The sequence below is a fragment of the Mastigoproctus giganteus genome, chromosome 12 (assembly GCF_048544385.1).
Source record: "Mastigoproctus giganteus isolate SK-2022 chromosome 12, ASM4854438v1, whole genome shotgun sequence".
NCBI classification, from domain to species: domain Eukaryota; kingdom Metazoa; phylum Arthropoda; class Arachnida; order Uropygi; family Thelyphonidae; genus Mastigoproctus; species Mastigoproctus giganteus.
In genome coordinates, this window is record NC_143586.1 from 129,304,443 (window position 1) to 129,330,864 (window position 26,422).

The 26,422-nt window shown below is 36.0% G+C and overlaps 1 protein-coding gene across 1 annotated transcript in view; it reads left to right on the forward strand.

Annotated features, from left to right (window-relative positions):
* The window catches only part of LOC150077413 (uncharacterized), a 166,626-nt gene extending 142,179 nt beyond the window's left edge, over positions 1–24,447 (forward strand). Inside the window, exons 5-6 of the mRNA XM_090386319.1 lie at positions 11,662–11,840; positions 24,143–24,447. Coding sequence (XP_090242445.1) covers positions 11,662–11,823 — 162 coding nt within the window. The 3' untranslated portion in view covers positions 11,824–11,840; positions 24,143–24,447. The remainder of the gene's footprint in view (positions 1–11,661; positions 11,841–24,142) is intronic.
* The last annotated feature ends 1,975 nt before the right edge of the window (positions 24,448–26,422 follow it).

A 26,422-nucleotide genomic window follows, 5' to 3' on the forward strand; every position in this document is an offset into this window, starting at 1 on the left:
CCAGATGGCTTTCACTTGCCTGAAGTTTCCAACATTGGTGGAGTAGTGTAAACCTTCATATGTGTTTGATTTCATAGTGAAAACGAAAGGAGCAATAAAGAACAAGAGGAAATGAAATTCTGGACATAATTAATTTAAAAAGTAAAAGAACTACCATCCATTTCATTATCACATGAGAAATTAGTTTTTAAAAATTCATTATTATATTTATTTCGCCTAATTTGAAAGAAGCATTTGTATAAATCAGGGATGTGTACTGTCGCACCCAGCGTTGATAAACAAATTCTTCAGACAGCATATAAGAGACATCTTAATTTATATCCACAAATTTATGGATATAAATTAAGATGTCTCTCAACAGACTTGCTCACAATATTTCTGAAGCCCATTATTACTCCGTTCATAAACAGCGTTTGGTGAGTATATGCCTGAAGAAAAAATGTTTTTATCTCTTGGTGACTACTTGACGACTAAGTTATACCCTCGAAGGTTGACGTTCTAATAAATGCAAATGTTGCCAGAACTGATGCATTCTGGCTGGGATAAGGTTATGAAAACGAGATATGGCCATGAATGAAGTTCAAAGGCATACTCAGAAATTTTTTGGGGGGAACGGCGACATTCCACAATGGTTTTCACAAGCGCCAACGCATGTACTGTCATACACCTGGAAGCCAGATCTTTGTTAACTTTTAGCAGATATATATGCATGTAAACATATTCAGTTAAAACAGTGACACATCACACCATCATGCCAGTAATAATCTAATACACTCATGAGCCGAAACATTATTACTACCTATCAAAGAGCGTGTTTGGCTACCTCTAGTCGTGGCATCAACTCCACAAGACCGCGAAAGTTCCTCAGGTATCCTTGACAACTGCCATCCTCTCCACACTAGGTGGAAAAAAGACAAGAGTTCCGTCGATGACGTGAGGAATTTATGAGCCCTTTTCACGACTTGCTCTCAGGTGAAGGTAGCGTAGTTTTTCATACCGTTCATAACAGAAAATCAACCACAGAACACGAAGCAATATGGCCTCAGTCGATGATCCTAGAACCCTTCTACAACTGGCAATGATATCCATGAAAACATCCCCACTGGCCTGTTTTCATTCAACCACGCAATTTAGTTAGTTGCCTGTCATCAAACATGCACCTGCTTATCAGCCTGATGGAGCTGGAACCTTGATTAATCAGATCAGTCGACTTTTCCTTATCCCGGAGCAGTGCTTCACGCACACTACAGGTGCTGGTGTCTATGACAGCTTGTCTTCGACACTACCATTTTTCAAGTTGATAGTGCGATGTATTCTTCGGTGAGCATAGCATTAACTCCATTTTCGATTCCTTAAAATTACGTGTATGAGATGAATCTATATATACACAGCAATTGAAAAACGAGACTGATGCTATAAAAAAATGACCCCCCCCCGTATGAGTAAAATAACTGGTTTATTCAAATTGACCTCGATCATACACGCACACTGATGGAGCAAACACAAACTAACTGGTGGAAGGCTGGTACTGGTGACTGGTACTGTTCAATGTTTTCGTCACAGCTGTTTGAAAGTGTCGACGTCATGGAAATAACAGTGGTGCTTCGGAACAAGAAGAAGTTGCTCTGGGCTCAGTCTGGTGAATACGATGGGTGCGACAGACATTTTTTTTTTTTTTTATAGCCAAAAGCTACCAATGAGCCAGCCCAGAGGAACCAACTGCCATCTTCTTGATACTAAGGCCACATACGGCGGATTCTCTGGAACAAACGTCCACATAATAGGCAGCAGTAACACTTTGGCCACAATTCCCTTGCTATCATAGAAAGTGATGAGAATGGTTTTGATTTTTGACATTTCTTTCTTGAACTTTTTTGCAATTTAGGAGTTTTCTGATTTCCACTCCACACCTTGTCACACTGAAAATGTCTCTTCACCAGTAACAATTGAAATCAGGAAGTCAGGTTTGCTTTCAGCAGCTCCAGTGGGTTCTCTGCAATGTTCAACTCGCGCCTGTTGTTGACTGTCTGTTAACCAATATGGAACAAACCGCTCACTTTCGTTTTCTTCAAATCCTGGGTTATTTGAATGGTTTCTTATCTTCCGAAATCACAGATGTTGTTGTTATTTGGTTTTTAGGAGCATTAGCAACTAAGGCCATATTGCTCCGGGATATGCGGTGGTCATTCCCTGACATTTCCGCATCCTCCGTATTTGGTGGTGACGGGCTCGAACCCCTGTCTGATCAAGCGTGTGCTACGCACTGCTGCTCCTTCAAACCTGACTACGGAGGCGCCGAAATCATAGATCTTAAATCGTTCGGAGCGTTGCATATCGGTCATTGTTAATAATAACCCACACCTTTTCAATGAACTCTGGCGTTCGAATAGTTTTTGCTGGGATCGATTGTTATCTTCCAGCGATTCTCTTCCAAGGGCAAAATGTTTAGCCAACTGGAACACAAGTGCAGGAGAAAATTCTCTCCATACACTTGCTCCATCATTTGAAACGTTTCTGTGGCACTTCGCCGTCAAACAAAAACTTTACACAGTATTTACTTTGTTCCACTGTCCCTCCACAACGCAGACAACAGGAACGTGCAGTTCAGCTCAGACTGCGTTCTGAAATGGTGACATTTTCCAATGAAACTTGACGGCAGTACTCGAGGTACAATCACTATCTAGTTCAGTGGTTTTCAACCGGGGTGCCGCAACAACATTCTTGGGGTGCCGTGTAATTTGGGTTTAAGTTATTTAAAGTTATTATTATTATTTTTAAATTTATATATTTATTTCATTATAAAAAGGGTACAATATAAAGGATACGGTACAATGGATATTGTACCGTATCTTTTTAATTTTGTGATGATCTATAATTGATCTTTATTTAGTATATCTATATAAAAAATAAAATTATTATATAGGTATATATTAAAAGGTTGAAAACCACTGTGTTAAGTATTTCTTTTGGCCTAGGGGCGCCGTGAACCGAGAAAGTTTGGGAACCTCTGGTCTAGTTCTAGTAGATGGCATGTCTTATAACATCAGCCTCGTTTTCCCATTGCTGTACTGTGTATTAAACAAATGCCAATACAGACCTTTGGCTAAAACTAGTTAATGTGCGCTACATTTCTGGCGCATTAACAAACATTCAATAATTCATGATTACAAAAAAAGGGGCAAAAAAAATAATAATAAATAAACCAGCTTAGATACAAACCAAGCATTTCGTTTTTCTGCACATTCACCATATTCCCATTCCTTCCTCCAATCAGTGCATGGTAAAAATCATATCCTTTGTGCTTCAGCTGCAATATATGATATATGGATGGCTATCCATATATCGTGTGATATTGTATAAAATCACATATATGGCCTGTGTGATATTGTATAAAAATAATTATCCGTATTGGTTTGATTTGAATGAAATTTGGGAAGGCTCAATAAATCTAGCCAAATATAAAATTGCCTGAAAACCCAACAACTACGAGCCGTGGCACTATAGGCAAGCAGACGGTTGAATTCATTGTGTTTAATGCCACATAGGCCATAATACGCCGTCAAAAATATAAACTACCACGTGAAGAATGCAAATATGATGAACTATGGTATCAGATCATCACATGTTAATTTGAAATAGTAAATATGACCATGGTCAGCATGCATATTTTAAAGCATAGCTCTATTGCTTCACTACTATGCTCATGCCCCAGACCCAATTTTCACTGGCTCAACAGAGACGTGAAGATTTGCTGGGACTGTTAAACTGCATTGTCTCCTTCAGTGTTGTCAGAATTCTCATTTTCACAAAAAGTATGGACAGCTCTTAACAAGGCACCATCATGTCTTGACTCCAAACATTGTGCAGAACAGAGGATCGAAAAGAATGCGAAAGGTTTTTATAAACTTTATGTATTTGCCGATGTCGCACTTCCCTCCCCCTTGAACAATGTCTTAAAATTACCGCGTCATATGATCCGAAGTTACTGCTCCCGCGCGGTGTAGTTCCAACCTCTCGGCACATGACCAAATCAGCTGTTCTTCTCCGACACCTACGGAGAAGGAGAACAGAAACGCTATTCCTTTTCGCTGGCGTGGAACACCTGTAATTGCACTTTTAAAGATAGAAATAAAACAGAAATGACTTTAACTAGAGATTTTTGAAACATAAACCTTATTTCATATATTCTTATCCGTTTCATCTCCTGTAAATACTGTACTTCGTTTTCGCAAGTATTAATTCTTTCCACTTTGTTTTGATTGTTCATCTTATGAGATTGTAATCAAATTGGCCCACATAACTTGTATGTTTTTTTTTTTTTTGTTTCTTGGTCGATACGAAACTTGGACCTTTTACCTCGAATTCCTTTTATAAATTGTACTGAAACTCCTGCAGCTCGCTTGATTGGCAATATTCAGTTTATCATTTAATGCTTCATCAAAATGTTCAGGAAAGTTGGAATGCAATTTTCTCCGTACAGCTTTTTCGCCGATCGCATATGCATAACCATGTACATATCGTAGTAAGACCATGGGCTTATATCTCGCGCTGACTAAAGTATGTATGTAGTATTATGCTAGATGCATGGCAATGTCTTTGCGTTGTAATAAGGTTTTAGGAGCATCAGCGACTAAGGCCTTTTTTGCTCCCTATATACTGCCTGTAAATTGAGTGGGTTCTGAGGTCGATTTTGTTTGCTGGGCGAAAAGCCAGACTTCCGGGAGAAAAACCACATTCTTCACATCATTGACGAGCCTGTCTCGTCGTGGTTTCCACTCGGTGTGGGGAGGACGGCGATTCTACCAACTGTGCTACTCATGAGGGCAAATGTCTTTATCTCTAGCATGTCAGAGACAGGTCAAAACGTTAAAGGTGATCTTAAAAAAAAAAAAAGTGTTCTTTTAATTACCCATTAAAAGAAAACTTTTTTATTATACAAAAACACCAATTTGGATAATACATAACAGAAACAATGAAAAGGCTCGTTGCAGAATTAAACACGGAGTTAGCTGCAATTGCACGCCTTAGCCAACGGCAGCCATTGATAATTGTCAGTTCTCTCAAGACTTGTGAATCGGCAGTGCACCCTTGATCCTGCAAGTTTTATCTTTGAAGAAAAGTTTTATCTTTGTACCCCTAGCATTTCTGCTGTTATGGGCATTGCATCAGGCATACATGTAAAATTTACTTATTTTCGCTGATATTATATAGATAAAGATATTATATAGATTTAAAAGTGAAGTTCAATAAGTGTGATAAAACGTTACTTCCATTAGAAATTAGTACCCTCCCACAAACACTGAAGTAGTCATTATGGCCAAACACGCCATTAATTACTAATAAAGACGTCTTATTCATAATTACTGGTATTTATTAGTACAGGAATACCTCGAATAGCGCGGTTTACAAATTGGAAAAAAAAAAAAAAAAATTAACTGCATTAGGCACCAATATTTTTTATACAATATGTATGTATTATGCTAGCACGTAGGCCAATGCGTTATGGATTCAAGGGCATTCTGACTGTTGTCGAAACTCCCATTATATACGGACTCTGCTAGCATTCATACATTAGTAAACACTCTACATTCCGAGAGGTGAAGTCGTTGATTGTGCGTAAGCTGTACAAATATTTTTCGCTGTGTATGTTTATTAAAGATTATTTTTTAAAAACGTTACACCTTCATACGCAAATATGAGTGGAAAGAAGAAATGTAATGGGGCCGAGTGTTCTTCTAGATCCAAACATCGAACGAGGTATGAAAGTGAGGCAGGCGTTGAAAAATGACACTCGATGTTATAAAGAGATGTATGCAGATAAAAAAGAAGAAAAATAACCGATCAGTTATTTTTCAAAATAAAAATACAGTGCATACTGCAGTAAAAATCATTTCTACTGTACTTACTGTTATTTTTATCATTTTAGTTTCTTTTTTTGCAAGAACTTCGTGTGCATCAATTTATAGTAAACAAACACCTATATATTTTTGCAACTGGACCCATATAATCAAATTGTCGGAACTCATTACATTAAAATACATACTAATAATACTTCGATCACCGCGGTATTTTTTGGCACGAATTAATCGCGCTATGCGAGGTATTCCTGTATACATTGGATTCACATCACATGTTATATAAATAACTGCGAAGGCTTAATTTAATGGTTTAAATCATTAACTTTACAAGTAACAGCCTCGTTTCACATTGACATTTTGTTTAGCAAGAACTTCTGAATCTGTTTCAATTCTAATTTTGCTACAGCATAGAGGTGGCAGTTTCAGTTAGGATATGATATTCAAAAACACCCAAGAGGCCAAGTAAAAGATTCCGATCTATTTCTCATGACTATTTACCAGACAGCAGAGTGAAAGACAAATCAATTTGTGGGAATATCTCATGGCAATGCAGTGATGTATTCAGGTATCATCGTAAGTGTGGGGGTTTGCCGACCACGTTTTTGAGTTTCTTTTTAGAATGTCTCCTGCGTTCATTTTCTTTAATTTCGCATTTTTGGTTGGGGGGGGGCATGTGCCCCTCTACCCACCCCTGTGGCAATTCAACGATTCAGTCCAAGTTAATTTGAGTTTAATTGTGTAACAAACCAGAATACCATTCCAGTGTCATACGCACTGAGGAAAAGAAATCACAAAGGAACCCTTAATAAGTTGACATGAGAGAAGTATATCCTTTTGACAGAAGACTACAGGAGGCATTGAATGGAGCATGCTGGAAATACTGTGAGGTGTTTTACCAAGATCATGCGTCATAGCTATTCCCAACCTCGTGTTGTTTGGCGTTATAAGAATGCAAAATGGGATGACCTGCAATTCTTCTTTTCCTTCATCAGATTACTGTTTCAAAACTTCTGATGTCAATGTTTGCTCTGATCATGTCAGTGAAATTATTCTTATAGGAATGGAATCCTTTATTCCACACTTCACCATAAAATCTCGTTCTTTATCTAAACCTTGGTTTTCCAATAAATCTGCTAAAGCTGTTCAAGAGACGAATGTTTCATATCGCAATTGGCTTGTTTCAAATTCTTCAGTTTAATTTTCTGCCTAAACCAAAGCTCGCAACAATTGTAAAGCAGTTATTAATCAGTCCAAACTAGATTTTGAACAGGCTAAGAATAGAAAACTTGCTTCCTGCTGTAACGGTAGCCAAGCATTCTGGTCACTTGCCAAAGCTATTGGCTGCAACTTTTGCCCATCTCTGCTCCCACCTCTGTCAAAACCAGATGGTTCTATTGTCACTTCAGCCAAGAATAAAGCTGACCTGCTAGCATCCCATTTTTTTCCAACTTGTGTATTAATGATCTTGGTAAAACACCTCCCACCATACTCCATTCAATGCCTCCTGTGGTCTTCCAGCAAAAGGATTTTGACTAATCTTAATGCTAAGAAAGCTCCAGGTCCTCATGGTATTTCTCCACTTGTTCTCAAAACCTGCACTCCTGAACTTACTCTTGTTCTTTGCCATCTTTTTTTCACTGTTATTCCAAATGTGTTTTTCCTTCTGCTTGGAAATTTGCTCATATCCAGCCAATTCCTAAAAAGGGTGACAAATCCCTCCCATCCAATTACTGTCTCATTGTAATTACTTCTACTCTTTTTAAAGTAATGGAGAAATCAATTAACTGCCAACTTTTAAACTACCTAGACATCTGTCTGATCAACGATTGCCAGTCAGTGTGGATCCACTGATGATATTCTGGCTTATGTTACCCATCTATGGACAAATTCAATCAAAAAGTTCGATGAAACAAGCAGGTTTGCCAACTGTTTTTTGTAATTGGTTATCCAGTTCTCTCTCTGACCACTCACTGATGATAATGGTAGATGGCTCTTCTCCACTAATGCTGGTGTTCCCAAGGTTCAATTCTTTCCCTCTTGTATATTAATGACCTTCTTCCACTGACTGGAAATCCTGTCCCTAGTTTTGCTGATGATAGCACATTGCATTCCACTTTCCAGTTTGAGAAACCTTGCCCTGCTCGATCAGCTTGAACTTCTCGAATATCCGCTACCAATTCCTTAAAATGTTGATCTCCAATGGGGCAAAAACAACCTAGTTGAGTTCAATCCTTCTAAAACTGTCCTGTTTTACATCTCACAAAAAGGATTCTCCTGCTATGCTTATCTTTGGTGACACTCCAATTTCTAGGCAAGATGATATGGGGAATAACCTTACTTCTAATCTCTCTCTTGACTTAACCCCGGGGGCTCATATCTGGTGAGTATGGGCTTGGCACACCCAGGGTTCTGAGCTGGATAACATCATTCTTCCCTTTCTTGGTGATTCCCCTTCTACTTCTGACTCTCTTTCTCAGGGTAATTCAGAATTTTTTTTTTTTTTTTTTTGGCTGGTGCAGCATAAGCTTCAAGCTTCCTTGCAGCATATAACTGATAATAATAATAAAAAAAGCACATTACAAATATTGCCTCTGCATCTAAAAAACTTGGTTCCCTTTTGCTCTTGCCATTACTTTTCTTCCAAACAGCTGGTCACTCTGTACAAATTGCAAATCTGCCCTACCATGCAATATTGTTTCCACATCTGGGGTGGTGCCCCTAAAACCTCTCTCAGGCTTCTAGATTCAATTCAGAAGAGGGCAGATATGTTTATTAATGACTCACCTCTAACACCTCTTCACTCTGACTCACAGATGCATGCCTTTTCTACAGATACTTTCCTGGGCACTGTTCTTCTGAATTGGATACTATAATTCCCGCTCTCTTTCAAAACAGATCGAACACATGCCACCGCCAGCCATTTACTGTTCAACTTCAAGCTCACAAAACCAACTTCCTAATTTATTCATTCAACCTCCTCATTTCACTGCTGTTTTCTGGAACAACCTTCCTTCATACGTATTCCCCGAAAATGAGTCTACAGAAGTTCAAGTGTAATGTCAACAAATATCATCTTTTGTCTTCTCAACCCATACACGGTACTAAGTACTATAGGTTCTAATACCTTTTGTGTTTGGAGTTTTTATATACTGTATATCAAAAAAGTGATAAGCACAGGATATTTTTTATCATGGTATAAGACTGTCCATAAGATGAAGCTCAGAAATTCACATCATGGTCAATGATGGGGCAGGGAATGGAAATGTCAAACATTACAATAGTAGAACATACAAGTTTATACCCACAGATGCAGTTCACTCTTTTGTTGCAGCAATGAAGTGGTGGTAATTGGTCTGTTCTACTGGTTAATCAGTGAAAAAAAATTCCTATACAATACTCATCTACAATTATTCTGGCTCACCAGTAATGTGGCAATTGGATATAAATCATATTTGTAACAGAATAATGTGGTGAACTTTCCAATGAATACCTCTGGGAGGTTTGAAACAAAACAAACTAACCATAAGGCATCCTTGTTGGCAGATAATTAGCTGCAGCCGTGTGGGAGTAGGTTAATCTCCACATACCAAAAACTTACAGAAATTGTCTTCTTGCCACAAGGTTACCAGCAGCAAACCCAAGAATAACAAAATAACAACAGAAGTGCTTGTGGGCTGAAAAAAATGTACCTCTTGATATCAAACTATACTCTGGTTTTCAGAAATTCTTTTCTAAATCTCACTAATTGAAAAGACCATTAAAAGAGAACGGTAAGATGTTCTTCATAAAAGTTGTACGAATCAAATCATGTAGTGTGTAATAAGCTATGTGGTCCTGTTTTTGGAAGAAGAAAATCTAGTCTCCCACTATTGTGTATAAACGTGTTTAGTCCATATGGCATAACTGATTTTCCCTGAATAAGTGGATTTAGGCTTTAACTTCTAAATTATATCAAGCACTGGGCTATCATGTTTTGGCTAGTGGGTCTGCAACCACCAAAAGTCATTGACCAACATTTACTTCACAATCACAGAGAAAAGACTAAACTCAACTGACAGGGTACACTGAGGCACAGACTTCAAACCTACATATAACTCCTCTAGTTACAGTAGTTTTCAACCAGGGTGCTGCAACAACATTCCAGAGGTGCCATGTAATTTGGGTTTAAGTTATTTAAACTTATTATTTTAAAATTTATATGTTGATTTCATTATAAAAAGGTGTACAGTATCTTTTTAATTTTGTGGTGATCTATAATTGATGTTTACTATATAGTACCTCTATATAAAGTACCTCTATATATAGTACCTCTATATATAGTACCTCTATATATAGTACCTCTATATAAAATTATATACTGTATATATATAATTTGTATTATGAAATGTAATTTTTATTATTATATTATTGTAATAAATATCATATAACATATATATTTTTTACTATTTTATATATATATATATATATACATATATATACACACATGGATCTAACAGGCAGAAAATTGAGTAGAGGTGCCGCTATTAAAAAAAGGTTGAAAACAACTGCAGTAGACCCTCGATTTAATGGACAAAAAATTTAGAACCTATTCATATCTGATAGTGTCACACATCAGACAGATGTGCCGAAAATTCCTTCTAATGAAATACCTTTATTTCATATAGATAATGCACCTGCTCACCCTAATGCTGAGAGGTTAGTTAGCAGGGATGGGAGAATTAAATGTGTTTTTCTGCCTCCTAACTTCACTGATACAGCAGATTGATCAGGGTGTAACTGTTGCATGTAAGAGGTTGTATTAGAAGAAGTTTCAGGAAGAGGTAACAGAAGACGATACAAGAGGCACCAGGACACTGAAAATTTACATGCCATCTGCTATCTTCAACTTAGCAGCTGCGTGTAAAGATATGAAGATTACTACCTTGGCCAATGCTCGGAAGAAGTTGTTGTACAATGTAGAACCTGAAATGGACTTTGAGGGAGTTGGGATCTAATTTTTGGGACACTCTTCTGAGGGCCGGCAACAAAAATGCAACAGAGAATGACGTGGAACAGTGGCTGGAAAACGATGAAGCTGATCTGGGCTATCAAATTTTTTCTGAGGTAGAGATTGCAGAAAATGTTCTTCATGGAGAACAAGCGGATGATGATGATGATAAAGAATCAGTTGCACCTTATCATAAGTTGTCTGTTATAAGATGACATTATATTGAATCACCATCAGACCTTGATTGCTTCCTTATTATGAACATTTTAGAGAATTTCGATCTACAGTAATAAGGAAGCAGCACCAAGGTGCAAGGCAACTGAAGCTTGATGTCTTCAAGACCACTTCATCAACTGGACTTGTTTCACTAGCAAGGACTAGCACTTCATCAACTGGACCAGCAAGGAATTATCACCCTTCCCTCCATATGACAGTTGTTTCTGACTCTGAAAATTGTGATTTTTTTCAATTAAGTTAATATTGAATATTATGTATCTTTTTTTAACATTAAGTTCGTTATTAATATGTTTTTAAAATATATTCAATTTAACGGACTTTTGGCAATAGCGGACACCCCTTCCTCCAGTTAGTCTGCTAAATCGAGGGCCTACTGTATTTAAATTATTGTAATAGAAAACAGGCAAGATTGTACTTTCCATGTTGACTTTGGCACCAGTACTATGGTTTACCAACCCTTACAGAACAGATAAGCCATAAAATAACCCTCCTTGTGCATATTAGAAATAGTAAGAGAGAAAGCTGATATAACTGATTTAATTATCACTTCTATTATACACACTTTTTTTAATTTTACAGGTTAGCATCACATTTTTCTGGATTGCTACAGTGGCACTATTTGTGATTACTATGAATCATGCAGGAAGAAGAAAAACACGAACACCCCCTACAAATAAAAATGGTGGCCCAATGGAACAGGGAGAGGGAACCGAGTTGGAAACACTGCAAGCATCCAAATGAATATGCAGCATTTTAAGGTATATATCTATATTTCTTTCTTTTCTTTGAAACACAGAACTATAAAAGGAGTGAGTGTGAGTTAAGGAATGGATGAGTCACTCACACCCAAGAGTTAAGGAGTGACTCATCAAGAGTTTGATGGAATTTAATCCATTATTAGTATAGTACAGCACTCTCATAAACATTTGGTAATTCTAATTTTGCTTTCAAAAGGCAACTGTAAGAAAATGAAATAGCAAAACAAATTTTCTATGTTAATATAGCACAAGAAAATATTTTCGTAATATATACATATAAAGAATCCCAAAAGCAACATGACGAAATCAACTACGGGTTATCTACCTAGGATACCTACGTGAGCAAAAACTCAGTTAATTACACGAGATACAGGTGTTTAATTATCTGTATCATGTGTACTAAATGGAACAAATACACTGCACAGCTTTGTTTTAATTACTAAAAAAAAAAGGTAAAAATTCATTTTTTTATGAACTGTAAATGGTATTCTAAACTCAATTATAAAAAAAAAAAAAAAAAAAAAATCCTAAAGAAAATTAAATGAGAGAAACCAATGTTTTTATTGCATTTCTTAGAGTTACCAGGGTTGCTTATCTCCCAATTTGAAACAGATGCTCACATGGACATGTTTTTGTCAGCTATTTGCATTTTGTTTCTGCAAAACTGAAGCTCCATGAAAAGATTTCACTTATGTCTAACAGATGCTACTGCTTGCCTGACATTTGTTAAATGCAAGAACTTATTTCTAGTAGTCCATATTATATAAAAACAATCATATAGAAAATACTGGTGGTAAAGGGTACACAAGACAATTTGATTTTATTATTTACATAATATTTAGTTTTAACATTAGGTTTTTGATGAAATTATTAGTCAGTGATGGTAACTGATTAATGTTATCACTATGTACACTACTGCATAACATCACCTTTATTATGTGTAATACAATAATGGTACAGTACACTACCATTATTGTAAAACCTTTATTTCATCAGCATATCAAATATGGCAGTATTATTCATTTCTTACAATTTTATAAATGCCAAAATTCTTTAATTTTGCCCACACCAGAAGTCAGGAATTTCCAAATTATGGATTTTTAGTTTGAATCAATGGGCTTTAAGGCAATTAACAGTTGAGCTAAACATCTTCCATTCAGCAAAGTATGTTTTGGCAATGCTTTTTGGATGCAAGCAAACAAATGCCACATACACAGAAATAAATTCTAACAGTTGGGCAAGGTTGAGCTTTTTGAAAGTACTGGAATATCCCTTCACACCAATTGATTCCATAAAAATATAGAATTGAAAGGATAACTGAGTTGTCTTGGTTTTTAAGTGCATCAGCAAACTGGCCACATCTCTATAGATGTGTTCATAGGTAGATTTGCATGTCAGGCAGGCTGGAGAGTCCAAAATAACTCATAGTGGAAACTACTCCTGCTGCATTAGATCAGCTAACTATGCAGTTTCAAATGGAGCAACATTTAGAAATTCTTTCAGTTTGTGATGGTACTTGAACTGAGAAATTTCCAAATGAATGACAAGTGGTGAAAACCACTATACTATCACAGAGGAATGGGTTGGGCAAAAGAAAAATCTGAAAATGGCAATTTTGTAAAACCTTGTGGAGTGAAAATTTGTCAAAGTGGTTTTGTTCCTGTAATAGGAAAAAGAATTCTGGTCATAAACAAAACTACCAACTCAAGAAATAGGGAAGCTGTCAAATATTATTGGCATTCATGTCTATATTTCACAACAGGAGTTGTGGAAAGGTGCAATACAGACATGATTAAGGAAGCAGTTGGTGTGAAAAGGAAAAACATGCTTGACTTTGGGAGTGACAATTCTGAATATATGAAACTGGGCAGAGGGAGAGTGGTTAACACATTTGCAATTGTACATCTTGTTAAAATTTAAAGAAAACTTCTACCCCTAGTTATGGTAATTACCTGATGGAGAATTTGACTAAATGCTATTTGGGTAATGCAAAGTGGAAATATTTGGAGGAAAAAAAAAAAAAAAAAAAAAAATTCAACTGTTGGCACAGATCTGAGTGTAGCAATGGAGGAATTAAAAGTAATGATTCTAGATCCAGATTTACAAAAACACATAGAAAGTTTCAAAGGACCTTTTTAATTGTGCATTGCAATTAAAAAGCTAGAAACTTACCTCAGCATGAACACTTGCAACAGATATGTATAGTTACTTCTTCTTGAAACTCTGTAACTTCTAAGATGCTATTTTTTCCATAAGAAAAACTAGCTTTGTACTTGAAAGGAAGCAACCAGCCACAATGTTCTGGATGACTGTGCATAGAACCTGGATCCAGAGTTTCAGAGGAAAGTCTTCCTAAAAGTGAAATGCCATGTTATAATACAGCTCTGCAGGATGAAGGCAGTCCTCTCACCCCTGATCCAATTCAGTTCTGGAAAACAGCAACTTAAGACTTTCCTGCTTTAAAAGCTTCATCTTTTCCGGAAGGCAATGCTGACATAGAGAGCTTCTCTATTGTGAAACTGAATGATGGCTGAAAATGAATACATGTTGAAAGCAATGTGTTTTATGAACTGCAAAAGATGTAACAAGTGTGGCTTCACCCAGTGAAATAAAGCATTTTCTAGGTTTCCCTGTTTATATACAGCACTTGCAAATTAATTGGAACTATGCACATTTTTGGTCAAATGCTTTCCTACAACTACAGGAGTTACTGATAGATAACTGAGCTTGACTAGTGGACACTGGTTTCGGCAATTCTGCTGATTTTGGTAATGTGTGGTGGAGTGCTAGATACTGGGACATATTGCAATTAAATTTGTCTCAATTCGTGTATCTGCATTTTAATCTTGTTTCTGTGGTGAAGGATGGCCCTGGTCTTTCCAAAGTTGCACACAAACAAAGTTGCCAGAGATACTGCCAAGGTAGGAAAATTGAATGTATCACAAATTATTGAAGTTAACAATAATTAATAATTCTGTGTCACTATAGTGAAAAGCTAATTGTAGCCAAAAGCAAAACAAACTTGGTTTGAGCTGACAGGAATTAATTTAATTAACCCAAAGGTGGAGACCTTGAACAAGCTCTCGTTCCTTTTGATGCGATTGTTCACACCTCAATTAGCAGCTTTTGGGAGAAAAGCCAGGAGATACAACAAGCCTCCTGGAGTGGCTTTTTTTGATGGACATTATGAAGAAGTAAATATATTTCACCTCGGAAAAGTAATACAAGGAATGGAGTGTAGAAAATTGTCTGAAAATATACAAATGAATAAGTTTTAAGGTTTGAGTGTTATGAGCTCAGAGACTTTTCATTGCTTGTTGATGAAATAACTTCAAAACAGTACAGTCAGTTCTGCTATAATGTGGTACATGTATTCCTAAAAATCTATGCGCTATGGTATTTTGAGCATTAAAAGCAACGGGGTTATGGGAAAATTAGGGGCAGAGTACTCAAAAAAAAAAGAAAAAAAAAAGAAAAAAAAAAGTCCAGTCTTAAGTAAAACACTAAAAATTTAGAAACCCAATAAAATTGCTAACACAGGTTTAAACAGCTTAAATTTCTAATAAATAAATAAATATTACAGTAAATACATCACTTTACCTTGGCAAGATATGTATGTGTGTTATGTGTGCATTATAGCCATAAGCTGCTGTGGCTATAATGCACCTAACAAGATAAGAAGTTTGTTTTTTTGATTGATATTTCTGTTCACTAACATCTTTTTTTTTTTTTTTTTTTTTGGATTGTAAAATTTATAATAGTAAAACAGATAAGCAATCAATAATGATGAACACGGGATGCAAAAACTGCACAAGTGAGACAAGTTTGTGAAGCTTAAAAAATAGAAATGAAGGGAAGATTCTGAAAATATATGTTGATGCTTTTTATATGATTAAAGATTTCATGGAAGGGGAAACACATTTCACCATAATAACGTAAAAACCCACAGAATTCCAGCTATCAGTATTATTGCAAATGCAGTAAGATCGAGTTTACTACCCATTTATAATTAGATTGCAATGAAAAGCTCAATAAACTGGAACTGCAAATTGTTTTTATTGTTTTATAGTAGTGACCTGCAGAGATGTGCTCCTCTGCTCACACTATCATGTTCTCATGAAATTTCTGTTCGAACAGAAAAATGTGAGCTCCTGAAAACATGAGTTGGCCTACAATGTCACGTGTTATCTTATGAATACAGTGAATAACAACAGTGTGTCTCAGACAAATACAACTACAGTAAATGGGAAATATAGCTCACACACACACTTTGACATTTTTTATTTGTAAACTTGCATGTATTGCTGAGCAGGTTGCTGTGCTTAACTTGGTGCTGGGTTTTGCGTTCATCTGGTGTTACTTGCAGACAAAATTGCACGAGCCAATGTGAAAATCGCATCATAGTCGTATTGTTTCCTAATATATCAGTCGTGTTGCAAAAGTGCACGTTATATAACTGACTGTATGTTTTGGGGCAGTGAAACAGTATGTTGTTTCACTGCCAGTGGACCAAGAAGTCTTTCGTATTGAAGAAACAGCAGTAAATGGTACCATCTTGAAAATTTTCAATTGGAAATGTAACATTCTGACATATGAAATTATATTATCATATATATAAAATATGATAAAGTGCAATCATGCACTTTATTTTTGGTTTTCATTGTGTAGCCTTTACAATTATCATTGTGATCCTTTCTGGTAATGAGAATTTTGTCTTGCAATAATAATAATAAAGTCCCAAGAATTCTTTATTGACAAAGTTCCCAAATGCTATAGGGTTCACTGTACTGTGAAAAATCATCATTACATTTACAAACAGATAATAACTTAATGGCTTAAAGAGGCCAGTGTTACACTGTCTGGTTTTGTCTATAGAAGGAAAAAATACTCATATCTTCATTACCACATCTATCTTGTTTGCTATGCCATACTTCATGTAGAGTGCCAAACTTAATTAGGAAAGAGGCAAATTCTACAGAAAAATCTATGCCCTATTTTTGTCAAGGCCAGTTCAGAAAAATGAATAGGAAATTCTTCATTACTATTGTGATAAAGGTAAGTTTTATGATGAAGAAAAAAAAGTGCTTAAAAATTCTGAATTCCTAATTAGATTGTGTAAAAGCAGTCAAAGCCAAAGGTGGCCACATTTCATATAAATAAAATGTAAATAAAGGAAGCCAGTTAAGTACTTTCAATGATATTTCCTGATTAACTTACATAACACTATACAATAAAATATGATTAAGTGCAAAATCTAGAAATCCCTTTTCACATGCGATAACATATTACAGTGAAATCTCGTTAATACAAAGTTCAAGGGACCTAAATTTTCACGTTTTGTAATAACGAGGTCCCTCAAAAGTGTCAAAATTTTACCCTTTTTTTTTTTTTTTTTTTTTTTTTTGGGTACATACTGTATATCTAAGAATAATAATAAATAATAATAATATCAAAAATAAATTAATAAAATAAAATAAAAGTCTTGTCTAACAATACAGTAATACGAATAACATATTTTTTAAAGATTTTATTTTATTTGTAAGATAAACAAGAGAAAAGCAATATTAACGGAAATAAAAATATTGTACAGTATATATTTTGATATATACAATATTTTAGTATCACAATAAAAAGAATTACAATCTTAATATAAAAGGAGAAATAGAAACCATTAACCTTTTAATAAATTAATCTAATTTAAAGAAAGAATGCAGTTTTTGTCCTATATGCATTTTTAAATACAGCACAGATGTTCTCAAATGCAATAGTTGTTTCTTTATCAAAGTTAATGCAGGCCAACACATTCTCTATTATGTTCAATGCATTTTGGGCATATTTTTTCGATGGCAGTGTGTGTGCTTCTTCACTTTCACTGGTAACAAAAATATCATCGTTTTGTTGATGGCATTGGCATTGCAGTGGTAGCAACTTCATCATTCACCTTCACAAACTCTTCAAATTTGCCAACAAAATCCATATGCTCCTTCAAATTCCTCTGTTGCACTCGTCTGCTGGACCATGTTTTTTGATGATGTTCTCTCCAAAGTCACTCTTTCTGAAGCAGTTGATTATTACACTTGATGTAATACATTCCCAAGCAATAACAAGATTACGAATAGCATCCAACGCATTCCAATTTGGCTTCAAATTGTTCCCTCCTTTTATGATGCAGATGAAGTACCTTATCAGGCAGGCTCTATATGCTCTCCTCAGGTTATAAATAATGCCTTGATCCAGTGGTTGCATTAAACTGGTGGTATTGGGCGGGGGGGGTAAAAACAACAGCTGTATATATTTGTCAACTTAAGTGTCTCAGCAGAATGTGCTGTACAATGGTCTAGAATCATAAATATGTTCCTTTTTTCTGAAGCCATTCTTCTGTCCAATTTTGATAACCAGGACTGAAAAATTTTGACCGTAAGCCAAGCACTTCTATTGGCCTCAATCACAGGGAAGTTGGTTAACTGCTTTAAAACATCTTGACTTGGAAAACTTACCAATCACAAGTGGATGGAGTTCTGTACTGCCATCTGAATTGCAGCATAACAGAACAGTGTCTTTGTTTACTTAATTTTCCACCATGACAAGACTCCTCGAACAGCAAATGTTTTGTTTGGCAGTAAATTATAAAATAAACTTGTCTTCGTCACAAGATTAAAAATATCCTTTGCCTCATATTTTTCAAGGATGGACAGTACAGAACACAACCACTCTGTAGCCTTTTCTTTGTCGACTAATCCAGACTCATTGCAAAATCAAGTTATTCCTGTCTTTAAATCCTTGGAGCCAGCCGCTGCTGCATTTGAAGTTGCTAATCCCATGCTATGTTGCCAAGCTAGATAATTTGCCCTTTCTTGCAAAATCAGACCTGATATTGGCAAATTAGATTCACGCATTTGTTGGTACCACTCGAAAAGTTTTGTTTTAAGCTCCTCGTGTTTTGCACTGCAAATTTGTTTCCTGTTTTTCATCATTGCTCCAGTGTCAGGCACTTCTTCAAGTCTTTTTTGGTTTTTCAATATTGTAGATAAAGTAGGTAAAGGGACGTTGTATTCCTTTGCAATATCCGTTTTGCTTCTTTCCATCCTATCAGCCTCTTGTATAATTTTTAGTTTAATTTCCAGGCTTAATTCTGTCTGTCTACATTTTGTCGCCATAACACTGCTAGATAAGATTTAATATAAATAAATTTTAAATTAATTTAAAGACAAGTTCCAAAAAAGACATCAGCTCAGATAAAATGGCACAAAAAATAGATTGCAGTATACGATAGCAAAAGACTCTTTGAACTGGGGTAACAACTGCAACTGACCCTATTCCCATGGAGAGCAAGGGAGTGCATGTAAACAACTTAGAAAAACTTTTTATTCTTTTGTTAATTTAACAACTCATCCTTCAGAAAGATGTTTTTCAGAGTGCACTTGATGTTGTAGCTACCATAAACTGCTTTTGTTTACACAAAACTAATTTCTAACAACTCAGTGCCATCCTTTGGGAAGTAGGGAGCCAGGGGCAATAATCGGATAGCTCTGCCAAGATTTGTATTAAACATACAAAATGACAAATTTATTTCTCACGGGGTGAAAAAAAACTTTGTGATACATATTAACCAAATTTTGTAATAAACAATATATTTACATAGAAAAGCCTATCCTTTTACAGGGGAATAGTATGTGCTTCATATAAACAAGTACTTTGTATAAAATGAGTTTGTATTAAAGAGATTTTACTGCATACTACTTCCAAGAGAATAAGAAATCATGGGATACGTGATCACACTGTTTTCTATATTATCTCAAATAGTAAACATTTTTGTAGTCTGTTAGTTGTAAAAATGATACCACGAAAACCCAAATCTGTAAATATAGTGTTTTACACAACACTATATTTACACATACCCAGCAACTTCATAGGCATAATCCAGGGTGTCCAACTCATGGCCATTCCTTCACATTATGCAGCCCACAACACCCTTAAATGTTCCCCCCCCCCCACCACTAAAGTATAAAACTAGTGTTCAAATTATAGTTTCACATTGACTTCTGAAAAATATCAGGTTTCAGTAAAACCATGATTTATATTTCTTTCTAAATATATAGTAAAATGTTCTTGTTTTGTTTAAACTCGGACATGACCACCAGGCCAGGGAGGTTCACAATAATCATGAATACAATCATTAATCACATTTAGCAGCCATATATTTGTTTGTTTGTTAGTTAGTTATTTGGTTTTTAGGAGCATTAGCAACTAAGGCCATATTGCTCCGGGAATATGCGGTCATTCCCTTGACCTTTCTGCATCCTCCGTGTTTGGTGGTGACGGGCTCAAACCCCGGTCTAATCAAGAAGCGTGTGCTACGCACTGCTGCTGCTCCTTCCCACCTGGCTACGGAGGCACCTACAGCCATATAAGAATGCTATTAGTGTCATGTAATAATTGTTAGATTTTTCACAAATATTAAATATAAAATGCAAAAGAAAAGTTGGCAAGGGAAAGAAAGCCCACACGAGAAGTATGCAAAAGTTTGATGAAATTTATCGGTAAAAGTACTTTGCAGTGACAGCATTTGTATTGTTGCTCGCTCAATAAACGATGGTGGGTGTTATCGGTCTGGAGTAGAAGTTGAATCCCATAGGAGCTTGAAACCCTTCCGAAGTGGAGGTAACCTGACCTTTTTTTCCTTTAGAATCATGAACAGTCATATTGGAAGTTCTGGCATCGTAAAAAATGTTTGTAACGTAGTTTCACCGGTAAACTTTTTTGAAGTTTGCCGTGCTTTTTGTGTGGGCTTCCTCTACCTTTGCCTTTTTTTTTTTCTTAATAAACAATTTATCCACTAATCCACCACCAGTGATTCTAAAGAAAAAAAAGGTAAGGTTAGCCCCCTCCACTTCGGGAGGGTTTCAATCTCCCATGGGATTCAATTTCTACTCCTGACTGATAACACCCATTTACTGAGCAAGCAACAACACAAATGCCATTACGGCAAAGTACTTTTACTGGTATATTTATTGAACTTTTGTATGCTTCTCATGTGGGCTTTCTTTACCTTTGCCGAAAAGTTTACATGAAAAATTATAATTCAATCTCGAAAAATGTGTAATTAGTGGCAAGTCACTGTTCTTGCAGCCTGTGACTGCTACCCATAAGAACACAAAGCCCACAATCTTCAGCATTTTCTGTTTTGTTTCCCCCTTCCACCTGAGCTCATCTGGAGATTGCTAATGCTACTACCTGATGAATCTAGTTTTAAAATGTACTGCCCAAAAATTACTGTCCATTTACAATATAAATGGTGTCCAGTTTCAAAGGGCTAGTCATGTAGAAAAGGTTGCTTACACCATAAGGAGTGGGTACTTGAACTGTTCTAAATAGGAGATGACATTACAAATTAAAATGTTCAACCCGAACTTCAAGTATTACTGTCCAGTGAGGAAAAAATAAATGTAGCTAAGTATTTTAAATTGTGATTATTGCTGCAAAAAAAAATCCATGTCTGTCCAACCCCTCTCCAAATTAACAGACCTTTAGTTCTACAAGTTTAGGTAATAATTTGCCAACAGTTAATGACCCTTTTACTAAAAGAATTTTTTTATATCTACAACTAACTCCCTACAACCCTCTCATCTAACAGCCACAAAAGAAAGATATCCCCATCCACATTCAGTTAACTTTGCTGTACTTTTTCATGCATATAAATATTCTTCCTGAAATTGGAGTGGCAAAACCTATAAACCAACATTTCCCAACCTTATATAAGCAATATTAAGGTGTGGCTATAGTAAAGGTATAATTAACCCCCCACAAACCATACAAGCACAATTCCTTTCTGCATTGTTCAGAGAGCCTGATCAGTCATCTGCATCCCAGGGGAAAATCTATGCTCTGTATTTTATTTATCAATTTGCCAATGAATATCAGACTGAAAAAAGTTTTAGAACATATGGCTTCTATACTGTTCTTTATAGTATCCAAAATTTCTCATCAAATTTTCTTTTCCAAGAAAAAAAAAAAGTATCTCCCATCAAGACATTAAAAGTTTTGTTTTAGTTACCATTGGGATCCTTTCTGGTAATCAGAATTTTGTCTTGCAATAATAATACAGTAATACCCCAACTTACGCGAACTCGGAGTTATGTGGTTCTTGATTTTTTTTTTGATTTGGTAGTTGTTGGCGCATCGGCTTCTGTGGCCATATTGCACCTCCCAAGGTTTTTGCAGTACTTTGATCCAAGCCCGAGGCGGGAATCGAACCCGCGACCTTTGGGTTGCCGGGCGGGTACTTTACCCACTTGGCTAGCCCGGTCGGCATGCGGTTCTTGATTTTTTTCGTTTGGTGTATATCTAAAATTAGCTTACCAGTGATTTGGGATGTCAAATCATAAAGCTTGGGTGACAGCTTCCGATTTTGAGGACTGGTTTGGTCACCACTTCATACCCGAAGTTGAACGTTATTGCAAGTCTAAACAGATTCCATTTAAAGTGCTTCTTATTGACAATTAATTTCGACCCACGTGTGAAAGTTGTGTTTTTGCCTCCAAACACAACCAGCTTGCTTCAACCGATGGACCAGGGAGTCATCAAAACATTCAAGGCGTACTACACAAGGTGTTCGTTTGCACGTCTGAATGAAGCTATGAGACAAAATAGTGAGATATCTGTTAAAGACTTTTGGAAACAATTCAATGTTTTAGATGCCGTAAGAATCATTGAAGAATCTTGGGATGAAATTCACAAAAAAACATTGAATGGTGTCTGGAAGAAACTTTGTCCATTTTTTTTCAAAAACGAGACGAAAACAACACCAGAAACTGATCATGTCGCTTATGTGATAGAAGAAGTTGTTAATCTTGCCAGGCAATTAGATTTGGAAGTCAATGGTGATGATGTCAACGAGCTGTCAGATTCACAGAGTCAGGAGCTGACAATGAATGAGCTCATAGAGATGCGTGAGCAAAATGTCACTGAAGTATCCGACACTTCAGACCCAGTTCCACCAGAAAAGCACATGACAATTGTAAGTTTGACAGAAGGTCTCAGCTCAATTGAAAAGGGCTTAAAAATTTTAGAACACAGACTCCAACAAAGAATGCGTTATAGCTACAAAGCAAGGAATAAAAAAATTATTAGCTTGTTATGAAGAAATTCTGCGTGAAAAAAAAAAGGCGCTGTGTCGTCAGACGAATTTGCTAGATTTTATGAAGCCATCGAAATAACTTTATTACATAACTCATTTATTTTTTTAATACATATTTTGTATAAATAACTGCAATTTTATTAAATATTTTTCTTCTAAACTAGTGTTTTTGTTAGTCCTTGGTCCCAATTAAACAAAATTTACATGTATTTATATGCAAAGTTGTACCTCGACTTACGTGATTTTCATCAGACCCACCTATCGTGTAACTTGGGGGTAAAGTAAAGTGCAGCCATTATCAACCACTGCAGGATGGAAGCCTCCTCAACAATTCATACTGAGGGAAATGGACCATAATCTGCCACGCTGGTCCAGTGCGGGTTGGCAGATCGACCGTATTCAGCAGTCAGGGGCTTGAACCCCGGTCTACTCAAAGAGCGTGTGCTACTGCACTCCCGCTCCTGCCCACTCAGCTACGGAGGCCAACTTGGGGGTATTACTGTAATAAAGTCCCAAGAATTCTTTATTGACAAAGTTCCCATATGCTATATGGTTCACTGTACTATGCCAAATCATTATTACATTTACAAACAGATAATAACTTAATGGTCTAAAGAGGCCAGTGTTACACTGTCTGGTTTTGTAAGTAAACTGAAAGTATCTATAGAAGAAAAAAAATACTCATATCTTCATTACCACATCTAATATTATTATTATTATTATTATTATTAATATCCATATGATGCAAGGAAGCCTGAGGCTTATGCTGCACCAGGAAAAAAAAAAAAAAAAAGTTCCCGAGTAACCCTGAGAGAGAGAGGGGGGGGGGGAGAGAGTGTCAAAAGTAGAGGGGAATCACCAAGAAAGAGAAGAATGATGATATCCAGCTCAGGACCCTGGGTGTGCCAAGCCCATACTCACCAGATGTGAGCCCCCGGGGATAGATGTGATCTTGTTTAAATTATAAAACAAACATGATGGCCAAACACATTACCAGGCATTTAATATAAGTATCTTAATTCTGGAATAGAAGTACCACATAACTTTGAATACCACTCAACATGGTATTGAGCTAGTTTTTGATAAAACAATGTTAACTTACATACTTGTATATATTTCTATTATTCCATGATTAATTTTTTTTTTTTTTTTTTTTTTGTTTTAGATAAAGAAGACCAACTCTTGAGTATCCAACAAGTATTGATACAATTTCAACCGTAAGAAATGATCATGAATAGGTGTCAGATAAAATTTATACTATGTGGAATTTCAGTGTATTTACAAACTGGGTGGCAAGGAATATGACTAGATGTGACTTAATTCCTGTAAATACAGTTTGCCACACTGCTAAGGTTCAGTTGGCTTGTAGGAAGCAACATAAGAGCAGTAATAAGCAAATTTATCATGCATCCCTTGGGGACAACTCACTGTAGAGTATAAATTCTAGAATTTAAAAGCAGAGTATGCACAAAAAAGAATAAAAAGAGTCCCAAATTCCAGAAAAAAAAAAAAAAAAAAACCAACAACTAAGACATGGAATGAATCATTTTCTACATGCCCCACTTGTATGGAATATCAATTTATAAATTTGAGATTATAGTTTTAAGTAAAAATCTTGCACTCAGTTGCTTTTGTCCTTTTGAAGCTAAGTTAAAAATGTTAATGCATAATCTTTCTTAGACAAGGAAGTTTAACACTGCTACTAGAAAACAATTCTTCCCCACCCCCAGAGATAGTTTGAAAATAAATTCTGTTTCTGACACCCAGTCATTTACATACAAAGAGGAAGTATCCAGTATTCTTATACCAAGACAAAGCGTTTAAAAAAAAAAAAAAAAGCCTTGTTCTACAACTTGGGGATAATTACAGCATATAATGGTTTTTGTTAACATCAAATGTCCATTATATAAAATGGATTGGGGAGGGGGGATAGTATCCAGTCTTAAACATGGATAATGGAAAAGTGCAAGCAGGTTTAATTTGATATTAAGAAAAATTCTAGTAAGGCACAGCTTGTTACACAAGGCTTTGGAGCTCATGCCAATTTTAAATGGATCAATAATAATTCATTAATAGTTTATTCTATCAGTAAATCAGTCACAGTAGTTGCTTTGGTCAGTTATACAAACTTATCCATAGCAGTTACTGATAGATGATTGGTGGCATATTTTGAATCATCACGTACCTGCACCTTTTCACAATCCACAGCCAAGAACTAAACGGATGTATGCATTGCCTCTGCTGTTTTTATGCAAGAGGCAGTTTACAGCTCTACTACCTAAGAATACTTATGCATAGAAGGCAGGTGACCCACTTTCCAGGAACCAGCACCATCAAGCAGTTTAAATGAATCATTTAAGTTAATGGAAGTGCACACAGTAAAAGCAAGTCAGAACTCTCATTGCTGGCTGTGTGTAGGTTTGCTGATTGTCAGTGGCTGAAGGAATAAACTGGCAATATAGCAGGATGCACAGCAACAAAATGGTTTGGGTTCTCAATTCATGCAAGTCTTTTTTTTTGTTTAGCCTTTTCTCTTATTAGTTCATGTTTCTGTTAATTGATGGTCAGCCCTTTTTTTAAGATAAGAGTTTTTCAAAGTTGGCAACCCTACTAGTATGTGTACATACTAGCTTTGAGGAATGCAAGGAACTGACCACAGATGTTGGCTAATCTGTACTCTGTGTCCATAGTCAGTAAGCAGGTTAACATACCTTCCTGGGGTCAACCTGCTTTCTGTGCATACTACCATAATGGAAGTTCAGTCACACAAGCTGTTACATGCTGTCATTGCCATAGCAGGAAACTTCTGAAATGCCTCTCAAAAAATTAGAACGTGTGATTATTTTCTTTGCACTGCATTACAAAAGAAAGCAATTCTCATTCCAAATTATTTCAAGTAATCTTTGTTTACTTAACCAACAAGTGTAGGGTGGAAGCTCCACCTCACATAAAGTAGTTCGTGTTTGAATTATCTCACTGTTTTTGAGTACAAATATCCACCGTTGAATATATTAATTTAATGTCACAACATAATTAGAAAAAACGATTTTCTCTCACATCCCACCCCAGTATATTTCAAAAACTGTGTATCAGCAATGCTTTTCATCCTCCCACAATTTGAACAGGCGTTTTTTGTTTAGTACGTGTTTACTTTCATGGTAAGCAAATTTATAAAATTTGCATTTTAATTCCAATTCCTGATGTGGAGAACATATTTCTGAGCTTTTTGAAGTGAAGATGAGTTCATACGAAGTATGCTTTCCAGACAAATTTCAACCTTCAATACATGTACTTCAGTGCACTGAATGATATATTTCATAGTCCACATATGTATACTGGCACACTGGGGACTGTGAAATAAACTGGTAAACCTAAAAAGAAGCACCTGGTAATTCATTACATGAATGTGACCTGGGCTGAGCACAAAAGGGATTGAATGATCATA